The 13,418-nt window shown below is 33.8% G+C and overlaps 1 protein-coding gene across 1 annotated transcript in view; it reads right to left on the reverse strand.

Moving 5' to 3' along the window:
- Positions 1-7,573: 7,573 nt before the first annotated feature.
- LOC145252688 (putative ATP-dependent RNA helicase DDX27) overlaps positions 7,574-13,418 on the reverse strand; it is a 69,634-nt gene continuing 63,789 nt past the window's right edge. The window contains exons 19-21 of the mRNA XM_080112509.1: positions 13,269-13,371; positions 12,348-12,400; positions 7,574-7,636 (exon numbers count right to left, since the gene is read on the reverse strand). Coding sequence (XP_079968635.1) covers positions 12,349-12,400; positions 13,269-13,371 — 155 coding nt within the window. The 3' untranslated portion in view covers positions 7,574-7,636; position 12,348. The remainder of the gene's footprint in view (positions 7,637-12,347; positions 12,401-13,268; positions 13,372-13,418) is intronic.

Consider the following 13,418-nt stretch of genomic DNA (forward strand, 5'->3'; position numbering starts at 1 on the left):
CCTTAATCCGTGAAAGGAAGTGATTGTTATTTAGATTTAGAAGCTAATGTACTATATACACAATATTAATAAAATAAAATAATTTAGATGATTTAATCTAAATTCCCTTCTATCAAGAAAAGTCTGTGTAAGAATAAATAACAAGTAAATATGGATGCTATCTTTTCTTTGAAGAGTTAATGGGAAATTCTGGTTGCCAGAAATAATATAATACTGAAAGAAGACTTAATGAATGTAGAATTTCTGGAAATATGCATGAGGGTTTAATCTATTTGGATGATAAGACAGATTAGTGTATGAAGGTTTTGTTTTTTTTATATTACATTTTCACACCCCAAACAAGGCACATTGCCACTTTGATATAGGGGGCTACTATCAGGGACCTAAGTTGCAGGGGTATTATGTAGGGAGTTTAGCAGCGAGATGTCTGTTCACATTACACTTGAACTTCTGCATGTCAGTACAGTTGGGGAAGCAGAAAACCGGAAGAGAATTCCAAAGTCTTGCAGTTCTGGAGAAGAAGCTATTAGAGTAAAAGGCTTTCTTACATCTAGGGATCTCAACTGTGTAGGGGCGGGACTTTGCTGCTTGTCGGGTTTGTCGGGGGTATTTTTATCGAGGGGGTACAAGGGCTTATAGTTTGTCAGAGCATCCACCATTGAAATACTTGTAAAACAGGCAAAGGGATAAAACATTTCGTCGATAGGACAGGGGCTGAAGCTTAGATGACAGTTTGGGATCTATTAGGTTGGCAACTCTCTTTTGGATCCTGTTCAGGAGTGAGAGACTAGTAGCAGATGCACCAGCCCAAATGTGACAGCATTACTCCATACATGGGTGAATGGTGGCTTTGTAGAGGTACAGGATACTTTCAGGCATAAGTAACTTTCTAGCATGGTAGAGAGAGCCCACCTTCTTTGCAGCAGCCTTGGCAATGATCTTGATGTATCTATTCCAACTCATGTTTCCTGTGAACGTTAAGCCAAGGAGCTTGAACGAAGTATCTCTAGCCATAGCTATTGGTGGTTGGTAAGGTTTCATGTAATTATTAAAGGAAACGAGCTTTGTCTTGGCAGCATTGAACATTACCATCCATTTTTGACCCCATTTCACTACAGACCGAAGAAGTTCTTCTAGGATTTTGACCATTACCTTAGATATGTGCTCATTAGTTTTCCCCACGTGCCTGCTATATAGCGTGGTGTCGTCGGCAAATATACCCATCTCAGAGAGAATTTTATCAGGTAAGTCATTTATGAATATCAGAAATAGTAAAGGTCCAAGGATCGATCCCTGAGGTACACCTGCATTTATATCAAATTTTTTTTTGACATATGCCCATCGAGGACAATCTGGATTCTTCTCTCATTTAAGAAGGATCTAATTATGCTAAGCATTCGTCCAGTAATACCATAGGATTTTATTTTCATGAAAAGACCATTGTACCATACCGTCAAAAGCCTTAGATATATCTAGGGTTACTGCCCTCCCCTCCCCTGCCTTATCCAGTGCTTGATATAAACGTTAAGAGATTACAGTTAGAGTATCTGCAGTAGAACGGGCTTGCCTAAATCCATATTGGTGGTCTGACAGAAGGTTAGCAGCTGTAAGTTAGTGGACTAGATTGTTTAATTAAAGACTCAAATATTTTGGCGAAAAGAGGGAGGAGGCTAATTGGGTAATAATTTAATGGGTCAGTTCTTTCGCCAGAGGTTTTGTAAACTGGTACCACAGAAGCAGTTTTCCAGCAGCCAGGAAAGCAAGATTCATTAAGGCATTTGTTAAAGAGTTTAGAGAGAACAGGAGCGACCTCAGTGGAGCATTTTTTTAATAGCACAGTCAGGATGAGGTCAGGTCCACATGCTTTTGAGGTGTCTAGGCTTTTTTATAATATCATGTACTTGGGAAGGCGTGATCTTCAGATCATTTAGTGTGGTTTCTATCCACAGAGAAAAATCAGAGGGAATGGCTTGCTGGGCCCAAGGTAGAGTTTGAGGCAAACTGACAGGCAAGCATGTTAGCTTTCTCAGTTGGTGTGCAAACAACCCCATGATTGTTTGATAGTGGGGGTATTGTCGATTGCCCATTATTTAGTACACTATTGTAGATTTTCCAGAAATCACGAGTTCCTAATTTTTTGCACTTCAATGCTTTTCCTGGAGATTTCAGTATATTTACTCTTAGCTGTTGCTACTTCTTTCTTGCTTCTATATACTTTTGTCTGTTTGTACAGGACTTATGCTGGATAAATCTACGGTATGCATGTTGCCTCTGAGCAATGGCAGCTGCGCATGTAGAAGTAAACCATTTTTTTTTTTTTTTTTTTACATAGGAGACTTTGGGGAGAGTGGGGTTTACTATAGAACTTCTGTTATTATCCTATTATGTTTTAATGCAGACAGGAAAAAATGACTTTACTTTAGAAGAAGATAAAAGAACTTTCATAACCAACGAGGAAATGCACTCTCTATCTTGAGAATCCAAATATATCTAAATTCCATCACATGAATTTACAAACCGGCAATCTCACTCTCTCTTTTCTTGGTTTGAGCTACAAACTGTCAGAAATAGTTTGACTGGCTTTCTATTTTGTTTTCGCAATTCTGACATGGTTTATATCAGATGCCTTTTATGATTCTAGTCATCTTAAGATTCCCTTGATTGGTCGCAGCTATATGTCTCAGATATCATCAAAACATGATATATTACTTATACAATTAGCACATCCTTTTCCGTTAATAACTATGTGATTTTCATACTCTTTTATATATATCATATTTTGTATATCCCTCTTATGTCTATCTTTAACAAACTGTTTATGTGAGAACAAACCAAGGACGCGAGGTCTCTCTCCACTAGTGAAAAAATTTACTTTCACCATGAATAATGTTTGTGCAAAATTTCCAAAAAATCCAAGGTGTGGTTATTGAGAAGTGCAAACAAACGAACGGGTGTAAATTATTAGGTCCAATCCATCCTAAAATATTTTTCCTTGATTCTGCCAAATTTGTCAGCATGTTCTTAAAAAAAGCAGGATCACAATTTATCTTTTTTAGGGAAAGGTGTTAATCTACAATACCTTTTTTTTTATTTCATACTTAAAGGGGAGTAAAAAGTAAATTCCTGCTTTTAAATTCAAATTCAATTAAAATAAGTTTTTTGTGTAAAAATGTAACGTAGTACACACGTTTTTTTGTGTAAAAATGTAACGTAGTACACACGTAGACTGAATTGCAAAAGAACATAAAACTCGACTCCTTTTGGATTTTTTGTAACAACATTTAAAATTTATTTTCTTATTCTCCAACCACACGACTTCTCATTATGGCCGTGACGTCACCCACATCTCTAATGTGCTCGTCTCCTTTTTATAGTCTTTTTTTTTTCCTTACCGTGACATCATTTTATACATGGTTTGGTATTTGCATATGCGCATCCAGGAACTGTTACAAAAAGAATGTTCCAAATCTATTTGGAAGATATAAAAAACAACAACAAAAAGGCTGTTTGCACGAGAAAGACTCTAAATGCATATATGTGTGTGGTGGTGGTGGTGGTGGTGGTAGTGGAAGTGTCATTCTTTGATGAAACAAAAATCTTTTCACACTTCATAGATTGTTTAGTTTGTTATTTTTTATTTATTCTTTTTTTAAGTCCGTATGATTTCCTTTTTAATCAATTTTTTTTTTTCACTTTATTTTCTTTAAAAAAAAATCTAGTAGACAAGAAATTTTTTTGTTGGTGATTTTCTGAATTAATCGCCTCATTCGCTTGTTCAACGAGTAACAGTAATCCACTCCGTAATCTTGGATCTTTTCAATTTGTAAAAAATCTGGCCTTTTTCGTTCCCTTATTGGGTATCGACGTGTCTGGTTAATATTTTCGTCAGAAGTTCTACTGTAATTGTCGTCGTTATTAATATTTTCATTGTGATCGATCAAGATGCTAGGTAATATTTCACATTTTTTATCCACTGGATCGCCATTTTTTAAATTTAATGTATAATTGAATTTTACACACGTAACCCTTTTTATGGCATTTTGGGTTGGAAAGTAGATTAAATATGCCGGACTGTTCTTATCGTAACCTACGAAAATACCTTTTTCGCTTTTAGTATTTAGTTTACTGGTATTTTCTATAAATGCAAAACAATCTGAACCAAATATATGCATTCTGTTCATTTTAGGTTTTACACCGCAAAACGCTTCATACGGCGTTTTGCCTACTTTTATTGAACGATCTCTTTCTAATATATGCTGCTGCCATTAAAGCGTACGTCCATAAACTATGCGTTAATTTCGATTCGATAAGTAGGCATCTTGTCATCTCAAAAAGGGTTTGTTGGTAAATTCAGTTTCAATCTAAAATATCTTTTCTGGGGTAGGGAATAAATTCAATAATAAAAGGAGAAAATATTAGTCAGATTTTGCTGACATGGCTTTAAACAGTTTCAGGTTTATTGTCCTTCATTTTTTTTTTTTTTAAATTGACAAGTTAGTCACACTAAAGAGCTGTAATACAGCAAAACAGTGTATGACTATATCTAAGCCCCACCTTCTTGAGTAGAGCATTTGCATTAAATTATATTGCTCGCTGATTATTTAGCATAATGCAAAGCTTTTTGTTTGTAAATAAATAGAACATTTTAAAAGTAGTGGTCAATATTTATATGAAGACATTGGGGATATGATTTATGAGCACCAATCCTGTAGCTTTGAAGTAGAACTGTCAAATATCAACTGATGATTGTAGTTTTGATCCATGGCTTGGGATAAATGTTAGTCTGGCCATACTGAAGAGCTTTTTTTTATTTTTGTTGCTTATACAAATCAATTTCAGCAGATGAGTTCACTGATTTTCATCAATAGCAAAATTTATTTAGAAAAAGTTTTTTTCTATTGTGCCATATATAAATTTTCTCCTCATTTATTGGACAGGTGATAGGAACAAGTTTAAGATACAGAATCTAAGAATCTAATGTCAGTCAAGCGCGTTACATTTTTGGAAAATGTAAGCAAAACACATTAACCTTTCTCTACTAAAATGAATTTCTAAAACATTTTAACATCGTACAAAAAAATTAAACTTTTAGTTATGAATTTATCTCACCGATATGTTAATTCATTTGTATTATTCAGACTACTGTTCTCATCATAGATGTTATTTTCAAAGTTTTAGCCAATGTAACTTCTGTCTTTCTTCAGGTGTATTATGTTAGACTGGAATCTGTACAAAATTTGGAATGGAATCCGTGGCATAGCTGATAAAGTGTTAAGTAGCAATCAGTTCACAGTGACAGTCTTTTGGAGGTTGAAGGTTCAATCCTCAATGCAGGCAATAAAAAGAAAATACAATTACAAATAATTTAAGACTTCTACCTAGTCATGGCTGACTGAAAAAGAGAAAGCTAACCCAACCCTTGTAGATTAAATAAAGGATTCTGTTTGAAATTCACACATGTCCCTTCCTTTTAAAGCGGATTCCTTTTTATGCTGCACAAACAAATGCAAATCATTTTCTATTTCAAAATTGTTTATCAAAATATGTAAAATATGTTCATTGTTGGTAAGAAAAACAAAATTTAAAATAAAGTTTAACATTGGAAAGTGTACAATCAGTAAAACATAACGGAACACGTGTCTGATGATGCCTGAAACCAATCTCTTAATTGCATGCCTCAAAGACTCAAATCCTAGTACTGAGAAATATTATTGGAGAGTGAGACAATTTGAATATAATTAGATTACCCCCCATGAAAGCTACAGCTTGTTACGAGGTGTTTAAAAAGTAATTCCTCCTTTTTCTATTCTGCCCGAATAGATCAGAAGGGGATTACAAATTGCATTGTTATGATGACTGCACTAATGCATTCATATCCTGAAAGTTTCATCTGTTGCAGATCATCTTATGCATTTTATATAGTACTAGCATGGGTGCACGGTGTTGCCCGGGTGTTTGGAGGTGTATGCTGAGAAAAAAAAAAAAGGCTAAATTTTTATAAAACTTTGACCCCTATTATGACCCCTTAAAATTTATTGTTTTGGACTCAAATCGAGTTATTAAGTTGGATCCATGTCCAAAGTACCTATATCTAAAATTTCAAGTGTGTAGACACAAAATTGTCGGAGGAGTTTGGTAGAGTTCTGAAAGGTCAAATCGTTGATCTTTGACCCCTTAATCACCAAATTTCTGGCCGATCACAAAGATTTTCCCAAATCTCAGTACCCTGCATATCAAATTTCGAGTGTGCAGACTGAAAATTAACAGTGTTATTGCGAAGGAAAATGTACACAGACAGACAGGTTCACTTTTATAGATATACAAGCATTTCAGCCTGGCGTTGGCGGTGTATGCTGAGCAAAAAAAACAAACAAACAAAAAAAAAACTATCAATTTCTTTTAACTTTGACCCCTATTATGACCCCTTAACATTTATTGTTTTGGGCTATAATCAAATTATTAAGTTAGATCATGTCCAAGGAACCTATATCAAAAATTCAAAGAGGTTAGACCCCAAATTGTCGGAGGAGTTTGGTAGAGTTCTCAAAGGTCAAATCGTTGAACTTTGACCCTTAATCGCCAAATTTATGGCCAAAAACCGATCACATCGATTTTCCCAAATCTCAGTAGCCTGTATATCAAATTTCGAGCCTGTAGACTAAAAATTGACAGAGTTATTGTGTAGGGAAATGTACACAGACACGTTCACTTTTATAGTGATATAGACTAGCATGGGTGCCCAGCGTTGTCTGGGTGTGAGGTGCATGCTGAGCAAAAAAAAAAAAACTGTCAATTTTTTTAACTTTGACCCCTATTATGATCCCTTAACATTTGTTTAGGGCTCTAATCAAATTATTAAGTTAGATCCATGTCTAAGGAACTTATATAAAAAATTTCAATTGTTTAGACCCCAAATTGAGGAGTTTGGTAGAGTTCTCAAAGGTCAAATCGTTGAACTTTGACCCCTTAACAGCCAAATTTCTGGCCGAAAACCGATCACATCGATTTTCCCAAATCTCAGTACCCTATATATCAAATTTCGAGTCGACTGAAAATTGACAGAGTTATTGTGTAGGGAAATGTACACAGACAGATACACAAACATGTTCGATTTTATAGATATACTAGCATTTCGGCCCGGCGTTACCTGGGTGTTTGGAGCAAATCAAATTTCGAGTCTGTAGACTAAAAATTGACAGAGTTATTGCATAGGGAAATGTACAGAGACATACAGACAGACATGTTCACTTTTATAGATATATAGATTGCATGAAAGTTTAATTTTATATAGTACTGCATGCAAGGGCTCCTTGATTTCTCAGAACTTACTGAAGTAAAAACACCAATATAGAATCATTTTAATTGTTCATGTGTAAAACACATCTTTTTGTTTGAATTACATAGGATCCATGGAGAAGCGTTTTAATTTTACAAGGAATAAACGTACCAATAATGATTTATTTCATGAAGAAAATCTCAATATTTAAAAGATGTAACAGATTATTTTCAAAAAATTTAAAAAATAAGCGCATGTATAAAAAAATGGTTTGAATGAAAAAAAAAATAACAAATATGCAAATAATATCAATTTATTTACAATATCACAAAAATATCTTCAATTCTTCTAGGTTGATTCCTACAAAAATAGAAATAAAAACATAAAATTATTATTGAAACCACAAACATGAATTGAAATAAAAAATTTACCAAAAGAATTGTTTGGAAAATATTTCAAAAAGCATTTTCTTATGCAAAGTAAATTTTTAATGCCATGAAAAAATACTTAATTTCATCCAATAATCATAAACTCTTCAGAATCTTGATGTACTTTGGTACAAACACTTCTTGGATTTGTTTTAATTAAAAAACGGTTTATTTTCAGCTCTAAACAATTTTATTTGCTTCTGTATTAGAAGTACCATAAATCGTTCACAATTTTTAAATTTGCTCAACAAACGTTCTTGTTATGGATACTTAGTGTAGTCAAACAATCAAAAAGAAGCAAGATGGTTAGTATTAATAAAATTAGTGTTATAAGTTAAAGATTAAAATGAAAAAGACAAAAACTATTTATCAAATTGCACCAATATTATAACAATTTAAAATTCAGGGATGTAAGGAGCCAATGAGGAAAAACAAAAAAAATGAAGATTAATTGCCCAATTTGTTCTTATGTTTTTCAGCTTTTCCTTTATTAGTATCATATCAACTTGACATTTAAAATCAAGCAACTCTGAAAGTTCAAGGTAAGTAATGTTTATAGTAATTATTCTTAGTTATATGCAGAAGATAAGGAGAGTCAAACAGAGAGACGAGTCTTGATTTGTGATTTTTTCTTCTTGTTTAATGCACAATACATATTATTCCTTGAATTGAAAAGTTATTTCAATTCAATTTATTTATTTCAAGATGATCAAATACCTAAAATATATAAAAGACACTTCTGTAAGACAATTTGATAAAACATAACCCCACTTCCCACCCCAATGTTTAAATCAAAAACATACTGATAAAGTTGTATTAATCAAGGATAGTCACATTCCCAATTTAAATGTATTAATTCTTTTTGAAATGAACTTGTTCATCACTAACAGTTAAATAGCTCTGTCACCCTAAATTTATTAACAATAACATGACGAGTTACTTCTCTTACGGTTTCTCTGTTCATCAGAAGTAGAGCGCAAACTTGTGATACTTTCCAACAAGGCGAACTGAATAATCACGTTTAACACTTCTACCTGAATCCATGTTAAAACCTGGTTACAGTCAGCTAACATACTTTCTAACTTCCAGTATAGTATTACAGGAAGTGGCGACAAGACAAATCAGTTATTTCATGTTTATTGTTCTTTGGTTATTCTATTGTGAAACGATTTATTAGAATTATAATATAAGAAAAGAACATTACTGAAAAGTATACAATAAAATTTAACAAAATTATACAGATAAAAAATAACATAATTAATCTTTATTTTCACTTTTAATAACAAAATTAAAAGATTTTATTTGGAATTTTATAAAAAAATATGTTTATGAAATTATAAAAATGTTTTTTTTTTTAAATTTGAAAAATAAGTTTTTTTTACTTGAATTTATTTATATCATAAATATGTTTATGAAAGTATTAAAATAAAATGATTGAAATCAGAATAACAAATAAAATTATTGAAATAAGAAAAAAAATTCAAAACATCATAAAAAAACGTATCCAATATATAATATTCCCAAAATAGTTTAAAAAAATGTTTTCAATAATTCTTTTTAAAAAAATATAACTAATTACAATTATTCTTAATTAAAATAAGACAAAAAAAATCTTCAAAGATTATTAAATAAAAAAAAAAAGAGTACATGAACAGGGGAGATAGAGGCATGAGAAAAATTTGAAGAAACTGATTTGCCTTGTCACTGCTTCCAGTAGCACTATGACAGAAGTTAGAAAGTACGTTAGGTGATTATTACTTTTTTTTTTTTTTTTTTTTTTTTAGATGGGAATCATCACTTATCGGGGATAAGGGTTAAAGAGTGTACAGTAGTCAATTGGACAATATAGTAATTGTTAGTAATGGAAATTCAGTAAATTTCTTAACTTATATCGAACGGCTCATCAAAAACTTGTTTACGTTAGACTTGAAGTCAACCATATTGTAATCAGCTGGAAAGCAGGAAAATGGAAGGCAGTTCCATAGGTGTGCAGTTCTAAGAAGGAAACTTTGTTCATGGAATCTACGTTTAGGTTTAGGCAAAGATAAAGAATGGGGGAAATTGTTGATAGTGTTTTCTGTTAGATGAATGTTTCTTGTGAAAGTTTGGCGAGAGGGGACCATAGATTGAAGCTCAGTCAAGCATTTGCCATGTAAATAATGATAAAGCAGACAAACTCGAAACATCTCTTCTGTGAGAAAGAGGTTGCAGGGAAAAGAAAAGGACATCCCCTACGAGGCTACGAAGTCTATTTTGAACTCTATCAAGGCAGGATAAGTCCTTTCTAGCAGCTCCTACCCAGATGTGGCAACAGTACTCCATCCTTGGATGTACCTGGCTCTTATATGGATAGAGAATTGCATTAACAGTGAGATCTACTGGATCGATAGAAGGATCCCACCATTTTTCCAGCGGCCTTGGCAATGGATTTAATGTATGTGTTCCATTTAAGATCAGGAGTAAAAGTCAAGCCCAGAAGCTTGTCAAAACATGACGCCTCCCCAAGACGAGAGCCATTCATTTCAATTGATGTCAGATGGGGATCAGAACGTTGATGATGTAAAGATAAAAGCTTGGTTTTAGATGCATTAAAAGTAACAAGCCACCTCTTTCCCCATTGTACCATTTGCTCAAGATCAGAGGAGAGAGAATCGGAGAGAACTTGGTCATTTACAGTCTTAGATGTGCTACCATAGATAGTAGTGTCATCAGCATAAATGTCTACAAATGATGTAAGGATGTGATTTGGAAGATCATTAATGTAGATCAGGAAGAGAGTTGGGCTCAAGATGGACCCCTGAGGGACTCCAACATTAATACTGTGAGCTTCTAATTTCTGCCCATCAACCACTACTCTTATGAACCTATCAGAGAGAGAAATGATTTAATAATTGAGAAGACATTTCCAACTATACTGTAGCTGGAGATCTTTTGAAATAAACCTTTATGCTATACTCTATCAAAGGCCTTTGATATGTCAAGAGCAATTGCTCTAGAAAGGTTGCCTCCGTCGAGAGATTTGCTAATCCTATGAGATATAACTGTAAGCACATCTGCTGTAGATCTAGCAGAATGGAAACCATATTGCATGTCACTAAGAAGGTTATTTTTGCTAAGATGGTTGATTACTTCTCTATACAACACAGATTCCAGCAACTTATTCATGACGCACAGGAGACTTATTGGCCTGTACTGAGAGGGAGATGAGTGATCACCTGAATTCTTAAATACAGGGCATACTGATGAGATTTTCCAGGGTGATGGGAAGCAATTCTCCTTAAGACAACTTTTAAACAGTTTTGTAAGGATGGGCGCTTGTTCTAGTTGAAGTCTTTTAAGTACTATGATTGGAATACCGTCAGGTTACTGGAATCAAGGTTTTTGATTAGCTTGGCAACATCCCGTACAGATATTTGTATATCACATAGCGTGTTTTCTGATACAGGAGGAAATATTGGAGGTGTGCGGCCTTGGTCGCAAAGGGTAGAATTAGCTGCAAAGAGTTTGGCTTTGTCTGATGCCAATGAGATTACCTCAGGTCCATTTATGATAATTGGGATAGAACACACGCTTCTGTTCAGGATTCTGTTTGCTATTTGCCAAAACTGGTGGGTACCAAGCTGCTGCTCAGCTATTTTTAACTTGACGGACTGAGCATACAACTCTCTTGCATTCTTTATTACTTCTTTACAGTGGTTGCTGGAAAAAGTGATTTCTGTGCGCAATGGCGAGAACCATGGCTGGCTGTTAGGTTTTTGCTGGAACTTTTTCGAGGGTATGAAATGGTTTATACCTACAATTAACCATTCCGTCAGGTCTGATACTATAGAGGACACACCCTTTTTAAACATGGAACGCAGAGGTAGATCTAATATAAATGTATGGAAGCTATCCCAGTCAGCCATAGATTATCGATATACTGTACGATGGAGAGGTACATCTGAGGACATTACATTTCATTTTTATCTTAACTGATACAACAGAGTGGTCGGAAGATTCAAGTGGAGACAGAATGGAAGCTAAACACAGTTCAGGGCAAATTGTGAGAAAAAAGTCTAGAAGACTCGCATATTTGGCCGTCAGTATTGGGCACATGGGTGGGTTTGTGAACAATCTGAGTGAGGTCATAAGCAATGGAGAAATCATGACAGAACTTCCCCTGATCATCGGTCTTGTTTGAGTGAGTTAACCATTCCACATTGTGAACACTGAAGTCTCCACAGACATGAAGGATAAGCAGATAGGACGTGATCAATTTTCTCAGATATGCTTTTAAAGATTGTAACTCTGCTGTTGTGGGGGCGATAGAGAGCAAATATAAACGCAGTAGTTTGAGCATGTGCAACCCGAAAACACATATAGGGTAAGTTAGGATCTTCTCTGGAGATGTCCCTACCACATGGAAAGCCATAATTTAATAACACAGAATTTCTATCAACTCATTTCAAATGTATTTGATGTTTTATTCAATTCATAATTTAATAAATACACCTCACCTAGAATTCAAATTAATCATGTCACACAACTTTTATTTTTTTGTGTTTATATATTGTTAAGGATATCTTCATGTTCCCTTCAATAATACTTTGTATTTTCATTCTAAAAAAAAAAAGGTAATTAAATAGAAGATGCTTTCAACTGACCTTATTTCTTTTTCTTAAGAAGCCCAAGTTCTTTTTTCTCTTGATAAGATGGCCTGGAAAGAAAGAAAAAATAACAAAAATATATTTTAAGAAAATCTTTTGTCTGTTTTGGTATGTCATTAATCTAATTAATTTATCGTCTAAAATTTATGTAAAATATTCACTTTTAAGAAAACTAAATAATTCACTTGTCCGTCAACAGGAGTTTGATTTATTACAGTAACTGCATTGCTTGGCTCTTCTTCATTTCTTCATCCAGTGTTTTGATGTTTCGGGTGCTGGGAATGTCCAACACTCAAGGGTTGGCAACAGTAGGCAATATCTTACAACTGCTCTCCATGCAACCTGGTTTAAAGTGTTTATATCAGTTAGCTAGTGAGCTTGTTACAGTCATATCCCTTTTACACCCTCAAACCAAATTTTCTTTATCTAAAGCGCTTTCTAGTGCCCAGGATATACATACATGATTGATACATATTAGACATGGTCGAACCACCAGAGACAGTGAAGGTATAACGACATCTGTAATCTCGCCGTTAGCAAATTTTTCACTAATTACAACATCAAAAACGCTGATATTTAACATTTTGGATGAAACATGATTGATGAAATGCTTTTTTCCATTTTTGCAGACACACATCTATGCAATCATGGCGGCACATTATGTTGAAGTGATTGCAAACAACCATTACCAAGATACTGTAATATTGCAACTTTATGAAACCCGATAGAAAATATTGACAGTAGCCATAAACAATGGTGAGAGATCAATTGGTTGCTTTTCTAACCAAGCATTGCTCTCAATAATATTTTCTTTGCAAAAAAAAAAATAAGTAAAAACTAAATAAAAAAAAAAAAAAAAACAAATTGAAATCGTTACAATGAACTGATTATGATGACTTGGCTGTAAAAGCAACTCACCCGTAACGGAACATTTTCACAGATTTCTTGCTGGTGTCTGTAAGTTCTTTCTCAAAAGATTTCGTTTTGACCTTCTTTACTTTCTTTTTATTCTTGATTTTATCTGCAAATAAAGAAAAAAGACACTAAGAATAGCATATAATTATTATG

This window comes from Euprymna scolopes, chromosome 29 (genome assembly GCF_053919585.1).
Source record: "Euprymna scolopes isolate OS-2025 chromosome 29, ASM5391958v1, whole genome shotgun sequence".
NCBI classification, from domain to species: Eukaryota; Metazoa; Mollusca; class Cephalopoda; order Sepiida; family Sepiolidae; genus Euprymna; species Euprymna scolopes.